This window comes from Salvelinus alpinus, chromosome 39 (genome assembly GCF_045679555.1).
Source record: "Salvelinus alpinus chromosome 39, SLU_Salpinus.1, whole genome shotgun sequence".
Lineage (NCBI taxonomy): Eukaryota > Metazoa > Chordata > Actinopteri > Salmoniformes > Salmonidae > Salvelinus > Salvelinus alpinus.
In genome coordinates, this window is record NC_092124.1 from 2,137,909 (window position 1) to 2,151,947 (window position 14,039).

General features: G+C 43.4%; 1 protein-coding gene across 2 annotated transcripts in view; it reads right to left on the reverse strand.

The window, feature by feature from the left end:
- Window positions 1-361: 361 nt before the first annotated feature.
- The window catches only part of LOC139566646 (catenin alpha-2), a 756,349-nt gene continuing 742,671 nt past the window's right edge, over window positions 362-14,039 (reverse strand). For both annotated transcript variants that reach the window (XM_071387896.1, XM_071387897.1), the window contains exons 17-18: window positions 7,043-7,177; window positions 362-4,117 (exon numbers count right to left, since the gene is read on the reverse strand). In XM_071387896.1, the coding sequence (XP_071243997.1) occupies window positions 3,830-4,117; window positions 7,043-7,177 (423 nt within the window). In that variant the 3' untranslated portion in view covers window positions 362-3,829. The remainder of the gene's footprint in view (window positions 4,118-7,042; window positions 7,178-14,039) is intronic.

The following is a 14,039-nucleotide window of genomic DNA, read 5'->3' on the forward strand; positions in this document are numbered from 1 at the left end:
TTCTGGTACTTCTTTCAGTTTCAAGTACAAAGTTGAATAGGCACAAGTACCTAAACTCTTACAAAGTAAAATAGTTTATGGCCTAGCATAAATTTGCAAGTGGATACATTTGTTTAAGCCCCTCTAATGAACCAAGAAACGTGTATAGGTCAAATGGTGGGGGAAAAATAGTGTAGAATTAGGCTGGTATTCATGCAATTGCAGATAATGGGTTTCCACTAGTGTGCAAATCAAACCCTTTCTGGAAAGCCATGATCTAAAATTGAATTGAATACCCACCTTATAATTATAATATCTGTTATACTATATGAAAATATAGGCACATGTGAGTGGTAAAGAAACAGGCGTGGAGGGAGGTCAGTCAAGTTTGACGCGTTTATTAGAGAACAGTGAATATAAAGGTATTTGTTTGTATGTACAGTTGAAGTCGGAAGTTTACATACATTTAAGGTTGTAGTCATTTTCAACCACTCCACAAATGTCTTGTTAACAAACTATAGTCTTGGCAAGTCGGTTAGGACATCTACTTTGTGCGTGACACAAGTAACTTTCCCAACAATTGTTTACAGACAGATTATTTCACTGTATCACAATTCCAGTGGGTCAGAAGTTTACATACACTAAGTTGACTGTGCCTTTAAACAGCTTGGAAAATTCCAGAAAATTATGTCATGGCTTTAGAAGCTTCAGATAGGCTAATTGACATAATTTGAGTCAATTGGAGGTGTACCTGTGGATGTATTTCAAGGCCTACCTTCAAACTCAGTGCCTCTTTGCTTGACATCATGGGAAAATCAAAAAAAATCAGCCAAGACCTCAGAGAAAAATTGTAGACCACCACAAGTCTGGTTTCCAAATGCCTGAAAGTACCACGTTCATCTATACAAACAATAGTATGCAAGTATAAACACCATGGGACCACGCAGCCGGGACCACCATGGGACCACGCATCATACTGCTCAGGAAGGAGACATATTCTGTCTCCTTGCGATGAACGTACTTTGGTGCGAAAAGGGCAAATCAATCCCGGAACAACAGCAAAGGACCTTGTGAAGATCCTGGAGAAAACAGGTACAAAAGTATCTATATCCACAGTAAAACGAGTCCTATATCGACATAACCTGAAAGGCTGCTCAGCAAGGAAGAAACCACTGCTCCAAAACCGCCATAAAAAAGCTAGACTACGGTTTGCAACTGCACATGGGGTTGATGAAACAAAAATAGAACTGTTTGGCCATAATGACCATTGTTATGTTTGGAGGAAAAAGGGGGAGGCTTGCAAGCTGAAGAACACCATCCCAACTGTGAAGCACGGGGGTGGCAGCATCATGTTGTGGGGGTGCGTTGCTGCAAGAGGGACTGGTGCACTTCACAAAATAGATGGCATCACGAGGGAGGAAAATGATGTGGATATATTGAAACAACATCTCAAGACATCAGTCAGGAAGTTAAAGCTTGGTCGCAAATGGGTCTTCCAAATGTACAATAGCCACAAGCATACTTCCAAAGTTGTGGCAAAATGGCTTAAGGACAACAAAGTCAAGGTATTGGAGTGGCCATCACAAAGTCCTGACCTCAATCCAATAGAAAATTTGTAGGCAGAACTGAAAAAGCGTGTGCGAGCAAGGAGGCCTACAAACCTGACTCAGTTACACCAGCTCTGTCAGGAGGAATGGGCCAAAATTCACACTATTTATTGTGGGAAGCTTGTGGAAGGCTACCCGAAACATTTGACCCAAGTTAAACCATTAAAAGGCAATGCTACCAAATACTAATTGAGTGTATGTAAACTTCTGACCCACTGGAAATGTGATGAAAGAAATAAAAGCTGAAATAAATCATTCTCTCTACTATTATTTTGACATTTCACATTCTTAAAATAAAGTGGTGATCCTAACTGACCTAAAACAGGGAACTTTTACTAGGATTAAATGTCAGAAATTGTGAAAACGGAGTTTAAATGCATTTGGCTAAGGTGTATGTAAACTTCCGACTTCAACTGTATGTAAGTATGTACAGGTCACTGCCAATATAATGGAAACACCAACATCAAGTGTCTTAATAGGGCGTTGGGCCACCACGAGCCAGAACAGATTCAATTAGAATAGATTCTGTGTCTGGAACTCTATTGGAAGGATGCAACCCAATTCCATCATTTGGTGTTTTGTTGACGGCGGTGGAAAACTCTTGTCTCAGGCGCTGCTCCAGAATCTCCCATCAATGTTCAATTGGGTTGAGATCTGGTGACAGATGGTTTAGATCGTTTTCATGCTCATCAAACCATTCCATGGCCCTTCACGCCGTGTGGATGGCATTGTCATCCTATGGGGGCCATGGTAACCCAAAAATTGGCCTGCCCAGCATTTTTATACATGACCCTAAGCATGCTGGGATGTTAATTGATGAATTATCTGTGTGGAAGCGCCTCCTTTAAATATACTTTATATCCCTCATTTACTCAAGTGTTTCCATTATTTTGGCAGTTACCTGAATGTATGTATGTTTGTAGGACTCTAGAGCTTCATTTAGACAGGCACCCCAATTCTGGTATTTTTCCCCCACTAATTTAACTTTTGACCAATCACATGAGATCTTTTTCAGAGCTGAACTGATTGATTAAAAGACAAATTAGTTTCAAAAAAATATCAGAATTGGGCTGCCTGTCTAAACGCAGCCAAATATTCTCTGAGGAAACCACAACTAGTCATACCTCTCCGTGTCTACTATTACACTCTACACAATAATCCAATCAGGCTGCGATATAGTTAGTGATATCATCACGAGAAATTGATTTTTAAAAAGGCAATACCATAGGACCATAAAGTGTGTGCATCGTTCAGGAACACCGTTAAGGGTCGGGAAGGAACAAGGAAACAAATTACTTGGATGCCAAACACTTTCAGTTACCTTAAACATAAGTTATTCCTAGCTCTACAGGTAAGGTAACATTCAAACCGGGGAAAAATACAAGATATTAAGTTAGGATGGGAATATTGACATTTGTGTTGTACAAAAAAAGCACAGATCTGTGGGGGAAATACTGTAAACCTCTTCATAATCAGGCAGTGTCATCGATGTGTTATGAGGAGGTGACTTCATGCATTACTCAGTAAACTCAACTCTAGTTCAATCGCCTGTTTATAATGCACATTGTTGAAGAGAAGTTTCAAATGAAATTTCCCTGTCTGATTTATATAGAGGTTTACAGTCCTTTTTGCACAAACCTGTGCTCTTTTTGCCTCCACGAAAATGCCGCCCAAAGTTTATCAACCTCGATAGATCAATCCTCTTATTACAGTGATTCCACTACTGCGCCATTCATCATTTCCATTCAGGCAGTTAATGTGTGTACGAGCAGCCAGTCAGTACCACGATAGTAATGAGATAGCAATAATATTGATGGCCATTTAGTCATTTTAGGTGCCGCTCTTCTGATATGTTTTGTTTTTAACTTTTTATCTCCCTTTTTTTTGAGTACGTTTTTGTTTTTAGTGTCACACATTTGGCTCTCACACGGTTAAGCTACGATAGTTATAATAGTAATAAATATGGGTGGGAGCGCGCTGGCTCCTCATTGGCCGAGAAGCCCAAAGTGTTCATGGGAGCTGTAGTTCAGTACAGGCGGTGGGTTAGCAAAGTCCTCCAGGTAGGTTTTTTCATCGACCCGTCACTCAAAAGGGAGAAAGGAGGCGTTGGTTATTATCAGTATAACTCCTCTCACCGAAAGAAACAAATTAACACAAAGAAAGAAGGGAGTTTTCTTAAACGTGTTGTTGTGTGGTGTTGTTTTTCTTGGTTTCAGTGACAGACGTCGTGGCGGCGGACATCTTTAGAAGGAGTCCATGGCCTTGAACTCGCTGAGGGCCTGGACGGGCGAGATGTGCTTCTTCTGCGAGCCCCGTCGAACGCGCGTCTGACACTCCTCGGGCTTCTCCCGCTTCACCAAGGGCTTCTTCTCGGGCGCCTTCATGCGCCAGCTGACCACAGGCGAGTTGACGGCGGCGGCGCCGTACACCTTGGCGTACTTGGTGGACGCCACGTAGCTGGCCTTGACTGTGAGCACCACAGCGTTCATCAAGTTCTTGGCCGCCTGGATCAGGGAGGTGGCGCTGTCCAGCTACGGAGAGAGACAGAGGATATCTTAGATGTTCAAATCCTTACACCTATTTCACTACATAGTATTAACTGTAGTGACGACATTGTAGTTACACAGGAACTTCTTTTACTAGGTCAGCGTTATACATTAAATGGACATGTTAAAAATCACATATATACTGTCACATATATAACACACCTGCGATAGAAGCAATGGTTAGGTCAACTGCAAACCTGCATCATCAACTGCACATAAAACATTCTGCAAACCTCATGAGGGGGAGCGGTGAGAAGTAAGATCTAAGTGATTGGATAGGTGTAAGCAATAATCCAACCAATTGGATTTCTTTCAGGACTTCAATGAAGCAGATCTATTGGGCAGGTGTAAGCACTAATACTATCCAACCAATTGGCGATCTGTTGTTTCTTCAAAGAAAGAGTATTGAGATGCACCCCTTTCTTAGACAGACAGTCTTTTAGACACCCCATGTCACGCTGCAAGATAACAAGAACTGCCTGCGGCAAAGAGCTCTCGCTGAAGAAGGCTTTATCGAGCGAACGGTTCTTACAGTACAGAGGTGAGCTCTCTCGCTGGTCTCCCCCGCAGGGCGATAGAAGGTCTCACACTCGTCTTATCAGGGCCCTGAGTAGCTAGACAGGTTCAGAGTGACCGCTCTACCTCCAACACATCTCTGATATGACAGCCTCATTAAGAGAAAGCGGGTGTCCAAAAGAATATGGTTGTGTCACAAATGGCACCCTAGTCCCTATATAGCGCACTACCTTCGACCAGAGCCTGTTATAGTGAACACAGTGCCCATAGAGTTTCAGCTCATGCTGTCGGGACTAAATTACTGCATATAACTGGGTAATTTAAGCATAATTCGGGGTATCGGGGGCACCCACCGTGCTGCTAACCTTTTTATAGTGACCAGCTGGAGTTCGGAGCCAATTAAATCTAGCGGTTGACTCCCTTCTCGGGGTGGGGGGCAAGGGGGTAGGGGGGCCGGCCGCAGCCTCTAAATGTCAGCCAAAAAAAACGCAGGGAGAGAGGTACACCTGACCTCCACCAACTGCTAATTAAGAAGTGTCTGAAAAAAAGTGGGTGTCGTGTAGCGAGGGCAATGTTTTTCAACGCTTAATTGTCAGTTGTGTTGAGGACTCCCTGGGTTGGGGCTGGCACTGCGAAGGTGAAGAGAGAGCGAGAGTTTTGCCAGACAATGATCGAGAGGAGTGTTACTCGAGGACCTGAGTGTTTCTAGCCATAATAAGCCAATCAGAATAGGGGGTATATTTGAACAGATAATAGCGGACATTTTACGATTAATGAATTGCACATTTTCCGAGAATTTAGTGAGCCTGGTTAATGGGGGGACGTGCGCGAAGATACACTACATGACCAAAAGTATGTGGGCAGCTTCTCGTCGAACATTTAATTCCAAAATCATATAGAGTTGGTCGCCCCTTTGCTGCTAAAACAGCCTCCACTTTTCTAGGAAGTCTTTCCACTAGATGTTCGAACATTGCTGCAGGGACTTCCATTCAGGCACAAGAGCATTAGTGAGGTTGGGCATTGATGTTGGGCGATTAGGCCTGGCTTGCAGGTGGTATTCCAATTCATCCCAAAGATGTTCGATGGAGTTGAGGTCAGGGCTCTGTGCAGGCCAGACAAGTTCTTCCACACCGATCTCGACAAACAATTTCTGTATGGACCTTGCTTTGTGCACGGGGGCATTGTCATGCTGAAACAGGAAAGGGTATTCGCCAAACTGTTGCCACAATGTTGAAAGCACAGAATCGTCTAGAATGTCATTGTATGCTGTAGCGTTAAGATTTCCCTTCACTGGAACTAAAGGACCTAGCCCAAACCATGAAAAACAGCCCCAGACCATTATTCCTCCTCCACCAAACTTTACAGTTGGCACTATGCATTTGGGCAGGTAGCGTTCTCCTGGAATCCGCCAAACCCAGAATCGTCCGTCGGACTGTCAGATGGTGAAGCGTGATTCATCACTACAGAGAACGTGTTTCCACTGCTGCAGAGTCCAATGGCTTCGAGCTTTACCCCACTCCAGCCGACACTTGGTATTGCGCATGGTGATGGTGATTTGCAAATAATTTGCAAATAATAGCTTTTTTATTTTACTGGACTGATGGTACATGCTTCTGATGGTCAACGTGCTTTCAAGACAACTGGGAAATACCCCCCCCCCTTGCGCCAATAGTGTTGATTGGTGGGACATTTCACGTTGCTCATATAGCAAGGATTACTACAATATTATCCATGAAAGTTTATACTGCCATTCGACAATATTGCCACATTTATTAACATTTCCTATAAATGGGGTGCATATCAACAGTATCAAATGGCTTTCTTTCCCCTCTCAATCAAGACAAGTGGACAAGGGAAGAATGCCAAGTGACATTATTGAGATTCACCCCACAAGTGCATAGAAGGGTCTATATGGGCTGATTTGAGACCGGACATGCAATTCATTTCCACCTGTTCAGCGCTAGCTTAAAATACCATTTAAAGTTGAAACTGAGATGCGTCTAACCAGTTCAGTAGATAGTATCCACCATAACGCTGCCATCATCTGTCCTGTGTTTTTAAACAAGCGCTGATGGAGAGCAGACTAGGGCTGTCTGAAAATATTATTAGCTTTGAAATCCTCTGTTGTTGTTTCCTCAATTCCTCTCAAAGCGCATTGGAGGAGAGGATCCACGTTTCTCCCTCAGGACTCCTCCTCCAATGCTCTTTGAGAGGAAATGGAAGAAACAAGGAGGGAGGAAGCCTAGGGAAGGTCCCTTTAACTACTGAGATAAAGGAATGAGGCCCACACACAGAAGATTGCTGCTCACCAGTGCTTTATGCACCTGAATACAACTATTGACAGAGACCCTGGGCCTTGACTGTACCACGTGAGGGTGTTGTGTGGTGACTTACCCCAGAGACGATGAGCTCTCCTCCCAGGTTCTGGACCTCGGCCTTGACCTTGCTACAGATGTTGAGCTGGTGGCAGTACAGGGCGATTCTCTGCAGGTAGGCCAGCAGGTCCTGCTTGCAGGCCGAGTCAGGGCACTGAGACAAGCACACAAACACAATGATAACATTAGTTTAAAAACAGGGAAAATAGCTTAAGAAATGGTTTAAAAGCAGGGTTAAGAAATAGTCTTGTTTTGTACGTCAGAAGTAGTTTATAAAACGGTTGTGCTCAATTTTTTTTCCTAATGGCATGTCGTTTCTCTACTGTATTCATTCCTACAGGACAAAAACAACCAATCATCGAAATGGCAGTGTCCGATTAGTCAATTAGTAATTCCTTTTCCGGCCCTCTATTATGCGAAGCCATATGAGTCTACCTCTAGTATATACTGAGGTAAAAACAACACCAGAGAGAAAAATCTGCGTCCCTAATGGCACCGTATTCCCTATTTAGTGCACTTCTTTACACCAGATCCCACGGGACCATTTGGGAATAGGGTGCCATTTGAGGCACAGCCACAGAGAGGGAGCGGGACAGAGACTTTTCAGACCCACTTGTTAGATGCACACAAAGTAGCTGTAATATATTCTGGACGTCATGCTGCGAAAATTGCTACGGCCCACAAGTTTCCTGGTGGGTAAAGAAAGTTCTCTGCAGGAACCTTTTTCCCAACCATTAATAGTAAATGGTCCTAACTAGAACATTCAGGCAGCTCGTCTAGAGTCGAAGGGAAGCGAGGAATTCACACAGGGCTCACTTCCTTGTCTTTAGGGGGGCTAGGATACATTGGGACAGCCAGGTTAAGGGGCCGCACGAGCTAGCTAAGGGACCATGTTAACTAGGGCAACGTTTTCAAACATTTTGCAATGGAAGATGAACATTTGCATTTCTTATTCAGTAGTCCCTCCCTGTTTCGTTCCGTTTCCTTCATGAACACGACCCATCTCTACCTATTCCCCTCGAGTGGTGAATGCCGTGCTTAGATTGTTCCAGTGTTTCCTTTCCACACTTGTTTTTTTTTTGACAGTTTAATTGTGCTTTAGTGTGCTTGTTCGCCTACACTGAGTAAGTAAGTAAGGGTGTGAGGCAGACTAGTATCGATGGACTCGAAGTACTCGTGGTGCAGCACTAATGGCCACATATGCCTCCCGAGTGGCGCAGTGGTCTAAGGCACTGCACCACAGTGCTAGCTGTGCCACTAGAGATTCTGGGTTCGAATCCAGGCTCTGCCGCAGCCGGCAACCAGGAGAGACCTATGGGGTGGAGCACAATTGGCCCAGCGTTGTCTGGGTTAGGGGAGGGTTTGGCTGGCAGGGATCTCCTTGTCCCATTGCGCACTAGCAACTCCTGTGGCGGGCGCAGTGCATGCTGACACGGTCGCAGTGTTTTCTCCGACACATTGGTGCAGCTGGCTTCCGGGTTAAGTGTGGCTTGGTTGGGTTGTGTTTCAGAGGATGCACGGCTCTCGACCTTCGCCTCTCCCGAGTCCGTACGGGAGTTGCAGCGATGAGACAAGACAGTAACTACCAATTGGATACCATGAAATTGGGGGGGGAAATAAAAAATCTAAATGGTCACAGATGCAAGGTCATCCTGTTTGCACAACAAATAAATGCTTTGTGTATGTGTCTCAAACAGCACCATATTCCCTGCATAGTGCACTAGGTTTAACCAGGGTCAATAGTAGTGCACTAGGTTGCAATTTGGTATGCACTTTTGTTCACATTATACACTGAACAAAAATATAAACACGACATGTAAAGTGTTGGTCCCATGTTTCATGAAATGTTCTGTCCTCACAAAAAGCTTATTTCTCTCAAATTCTGTGCACAAATTTGTTTCCATCCCTGTTAGTGAGCATTTCTTCTTTGCCAAGATAATCCATCCACCTGACAGGTGTGGCATATCAAGAAGCTGATTTAAACAAAATGATCATTACACAGGTCTGCCTTGTGTAGGGTACAATAAAAGGCCACCCTAAAATGTGCAGTTTTATCACACGCAATGCCACAGATTTTGAGGGAGCATGCAATTGGCATGCTGACTGCAGGAATATCCACCAGAGTTGTTGCCAGAGAATTTTATGTTAATTTCTCTACCATAAGCCACCTCCAATGTTGTTTTAGAGAATTTGACAGTACGTTCAACTGGCCTCACAACCGCAGCCCAAGTGTTGTGGCGTTGTGTGGGCGAGCGGTTTGCTGATGTCAACGGTGTGAGCAGTGGGAGTGGGAGTGCCCCATGGTGGGGTTATGGTATGGGCAGACATAAGCTACGGTCAACGAAAACAATTGCATTTTATCGATGGAAATTCGAATGCACAGAGATAATGTGACGAGATCCTGAGGCCCATTGTTGTGTCATTCCTCCCCTGGCATCACCTCATGTTTCAGCATGATAATGCACCATGTCACAAAGATCTGAACACAATTCTTGGAAGCTGAAAATGTTCCAGTTCATCCATGGCCTGCATACTCACCAGACATGTCACCCATTGAGCATGTTTGGGATGCTCTGGATCAACGTGTATGGCCATTCCAGTTCCCGCCAATATCCAGCAACTTCGCACAGCCATTGAAGAGGAGTGGGAGAACATTTCACAGGCCACAATCAACAGCCTGATCAATGCAAAGGAGATGTGTCGCGCTGCATGAGGCAAATGGTGGTCACACCAGATACTGACTGGTTTTCTGATCAATACCCCCTACTTTTTTTTTTTTTTACTATCTCTAACCAACAGATGCATATTTTTATTCCCAGTCATGTGAAATCCATAGATTAGAGCCTAATGAATTTATTTCAATCAACTGATTTCTTTATATGACCTGTAATTGTTCCATGTTGCGTATTATGTTTGTGTTCAGTGTACTTCAAAGTACAGTAAATAATGACTTGAGTTTAAATGGCATCTTTTAAAGATCAAATTCAATTGTATTTGTTGCGTGTATTTGTTGCGTGCAATAGCCTTTTAATTTAAACATTTGAAAGGTTTTGGTATATGTACTAGTCTATTTGATTTAATTTATATATGTTTAAGAACTTTGGTTTTACTAATAAATATGTTAAAATGGAGCCAAATTATATGTTTCTGTCTTCAGTCCTTTATCGGCTAAGGTATATCGGCTAAGGTTGAATGTGGTAGTCTGCCTACAACCAGCTTGAGTTTAGATAAATTAATCAAATTGTAAATGAGCTATTATCAGGCTGGTTAATGTGATGCATGTCTGTTGAGTTTAGAAAAACCCACCGAAAAACCCACCGACATACCTACTGCGTTGCGGCCGTGGCATACTGCATACTTTTTACTAAACGGTACATGCTAAATACTATGCGACAATGAGTACATAAACGGAATACTAATATGTTGTACGGGTGGGGTTTTGGACACGGCCATGTCTCCCCACCAGAGAATTTGGAAAAAACTGCTGGACCAATTACACACGGGCCTGTCTCGGCCAAAGAGGATGATGCCATTATCCAAGCAGAGCTTTTTAAAACGGTTCAAAAACAACTGAGATGGAATTTTACAGTTGATGTTTTCTTCTTCTCTAATATGCTTTGGCCACAACTACAAGTAGGATAAGTCATCAACAGTATTTGGGTATGATCAAACAGAATGAGTTTTTTATGGTTATTTTCATTGAACGGTTACTTGAATTATCTCAGGCGGGTCAGCTTCAACAAACACAATGGATCATCAAACACACACGCCGTAATGGCCCCTTAAAGCTGTGTTCATGCAGTGCTGCATGCAGATCGTGCAGCCAGTGAGGCAGACAGTGGGAGCTGCTCCAAGGACATGATTACTGCACCCACCACCACCGGCTAGCATTACCACAAATTCCACCCAACGCACGCACGCACACACACACTGTATATAAACACTTAGAAACACACACACACACACACACAACCCCCTTTCTCCATCACACCAGAAACCCACTAGTTTCTCCCTGCTCCTGGCCAGCCTGGTTCAGGCAGGCAGATGACAATATGGTTCCCTGACTAATAGGCCGCCTCCTCAGCAGATTCCCTCCTGATGTAAATAAACAGTATGGACCATTACCTTGCCAAGGCCGCCAAGGAAGGCAGGCAGCTTCATTCTCTCTCTCTCTCCCTCCCTCCTACTCACTCGCTCTCTTTCCTGCCACTGACTAGGGGAGGACGAATTCTAGCCTGGAATCCAAACGAAATATTGCGAAACAGTGATATTTAGTTTGGGTTTCAGGATGGAATTTCTCTCTTTCCAAACCTTCCTAACAAAGAGGAATTCTAGCCTGGATTCCAAACTGAACGTAGTGAAACAGAGCGATATTCAGTTTGTATTGCCAGCTAGAATTCCTCTCTTCTTCCCTTCATCCTTCTCTAGTCAGAGTGGAATTCTAGCTTGGAAACTAAACTGATCAATGGCGCGATATTCAATTTGGATTCAAGGCTAGTGGAAAACTTCCAAGAGGGAGGAAGAAGCCATTTTGTTTTTGCATAATTGGACCTGAAATGAATCAGCTGCTCTGCATGGGTGACTCAGCAGCAAGACTTATGTTATTAAACCAGGGGCCAAAGCTCTGTCAGAACACACACACACACACACACAAAAGCATCACTAAATCACACCTCTATATTGATGGCTTGTTGCATTTTTAATCAGGCTTGTAGATAAAAACAGAGCTCTGCCCATGATTCTGGATGCTTCACAAATGGCACCCTATTCCCTATATAGTGCATTACATGAAAACCAGTGCCCATAGGGACGCATTCTAAGTATTCTCTAATAAATACATGGATAGAGCGGCAATGCAAATATGAATAATGACGTTTTACATACATATTATAATCAATGTCAGTACAGTCCTAATCTGCACTCCCAAATGCTTCCCTATTCCCTATATAGTGCATTACATGAAAACCAGTGCCCATAGGGACGCATTCTAAGTATTCTCTAATAAATACATGGATAGAGCGGCAATGCAAATATGAATAATGACGTTTTACATACATATTATAATCAATGTCAGTACAGTCCTAATCTGCACTCCCAAATGCTTCCCTATTCCCTACACAGTGCACTACTTTTGACTCCGATGCCCCCATCTCTCTGTGATTCCTTGTTCTCCTGACAATGGCCATTTAAGGCGTTTGGCAGGGGTCCTGGTAAAAGACCATGCCTTGAGTTCTCTTCAAACACACCTGAACAAGAATGCATTCCCTATACAGTTCCCTTCCTTTGACCAAAACCCTATAGGCCCTAGTCGAATGTAGTGCACTAAATAGGGATTAGGGTTCCATTTTGGATACAATCATTGTCCTCCCATCTCTATGGTAGGCAGTAGCACAGCGGGTTCCCAGAAGGTAGAACGTTTCCCTGGACTACGCATAAGCCTGAGCTGCTGGACGCAGTGGGCTTTATGTTTTAAGAAAGCCCTCATTGGAGGAAGAAAGAGAGAGTACAAGATAGAGGGCTTAGAAGACAGAGAGAGTAAAGAGTGAGAGAACGAGAGAGAGAACGAGAGAGAGAGAGAGAGAGAGAGAGAGAGAGAGAGAGAGAGAGAGAGAGAGAGAGAGAGAGAGAGAGAGAGAAATAAGCAGATGAAGACTAGAAAGAGATGACAGCAAAAGAAGAAGAATAGTCAGAGATGAGGATAGAGGGAGAGGAGAAAGAGGCCTTGTCCATCCGACTCTTTACTCTGTGGTGAAATGGAGCGAGCTGCCTCTAGGGGTCATTCCATGTCAAGTGCTGCTCTTAGCAGAATATTTAAAGGGACATTTCACCGCTAGACTATTTGGGGTGTTTTTCCAGTCTACTTCCATAATTATGAGTGATGAAAGGTGTTTCAGACATAATTATGCACTATAGTTGGGAGAGTTCAAGTAACGTCGTCATTGGTTGATTGAGCCTGCTGTCTGAGCAAAGAATGAAAGAGTCATGTTTTGTCGCAATTATTGTAAAAAGCTAGCGGCGAGTAGATATGGTTGTCCTTGCTAAATAGAGCCATTGGACTAGTCTCAATGATGTTTCTATTTTTAGAGGCATATTTCCTTGTTCCCACCCTCTAAGGCAGGCTTTTCAAAATGGGTGAGGTACTGTAATAGTTTGCAGGTTCACCGGAGCTATGTTACCGTGCACTGTCTAAGATTGCTAAATTATTAGCAACAATGGCTGCTTCTGATTCCGCTTTCCAAGAAGAGGTGGATTTAAAATGTAAAAAAAAAAATGTTCTTTTACATACAGTTGAAGTCGGAAGTTTACATACACTTAGGTTGGAGTCATTAAAACTCGTTTTTCAAGCACTCCAAAAATGTCTTGTTAAAACCTGTTGGGGATGAGGGCGCTGTTGTGGCTATTTATGCTAATCGTGTAATTTTTTGAAACGGCTTCCCACAAAGTTCTTGATCGTACAATATGCATATTATTATTATTATTGGATAGAAAACAGTCTATAGTTTCTATAGGAGTTGAAATTTTGTCTCTAAGTGGAACAGAGCCCATTCTACAGCAATTTCCCTGACATGGAGTCAGATTCCAGAAATTTTGGCCACTGGTCTGGAGTCAGTTAAAAGGCCACTGTTATTGCTATGACTATACGGACACTGCTTACGTCTTCCCCTGGATGTCTTTACGTGATGACGATTTGAATCGTGTCGATTGCGCGTTCACAGGCACTATAAATTAAAAAACCCTGAGGCTAATCAGTCTTTCCTTGCTGCGTAACGCGCGTGCTGGACACCGACCCGCTCCTGTTCCAAGCGTTAGTTTAGCCTGTTATATTTCTCCGGTCATCTTTTCACTCGTTATAGGAGTTAAAAACATCATAAGGTAGTTAATTTAAAGCGTTTTATAGCAATTTATATCCGTTTAGTGCGATTTTGGGACATTTATTTTTGCAACGATGTGAAAAGTTGGGCACGCTTTTCAGTTCATCCCGAACGCAGTTGACATTTCCACATGGCAAGAGGACA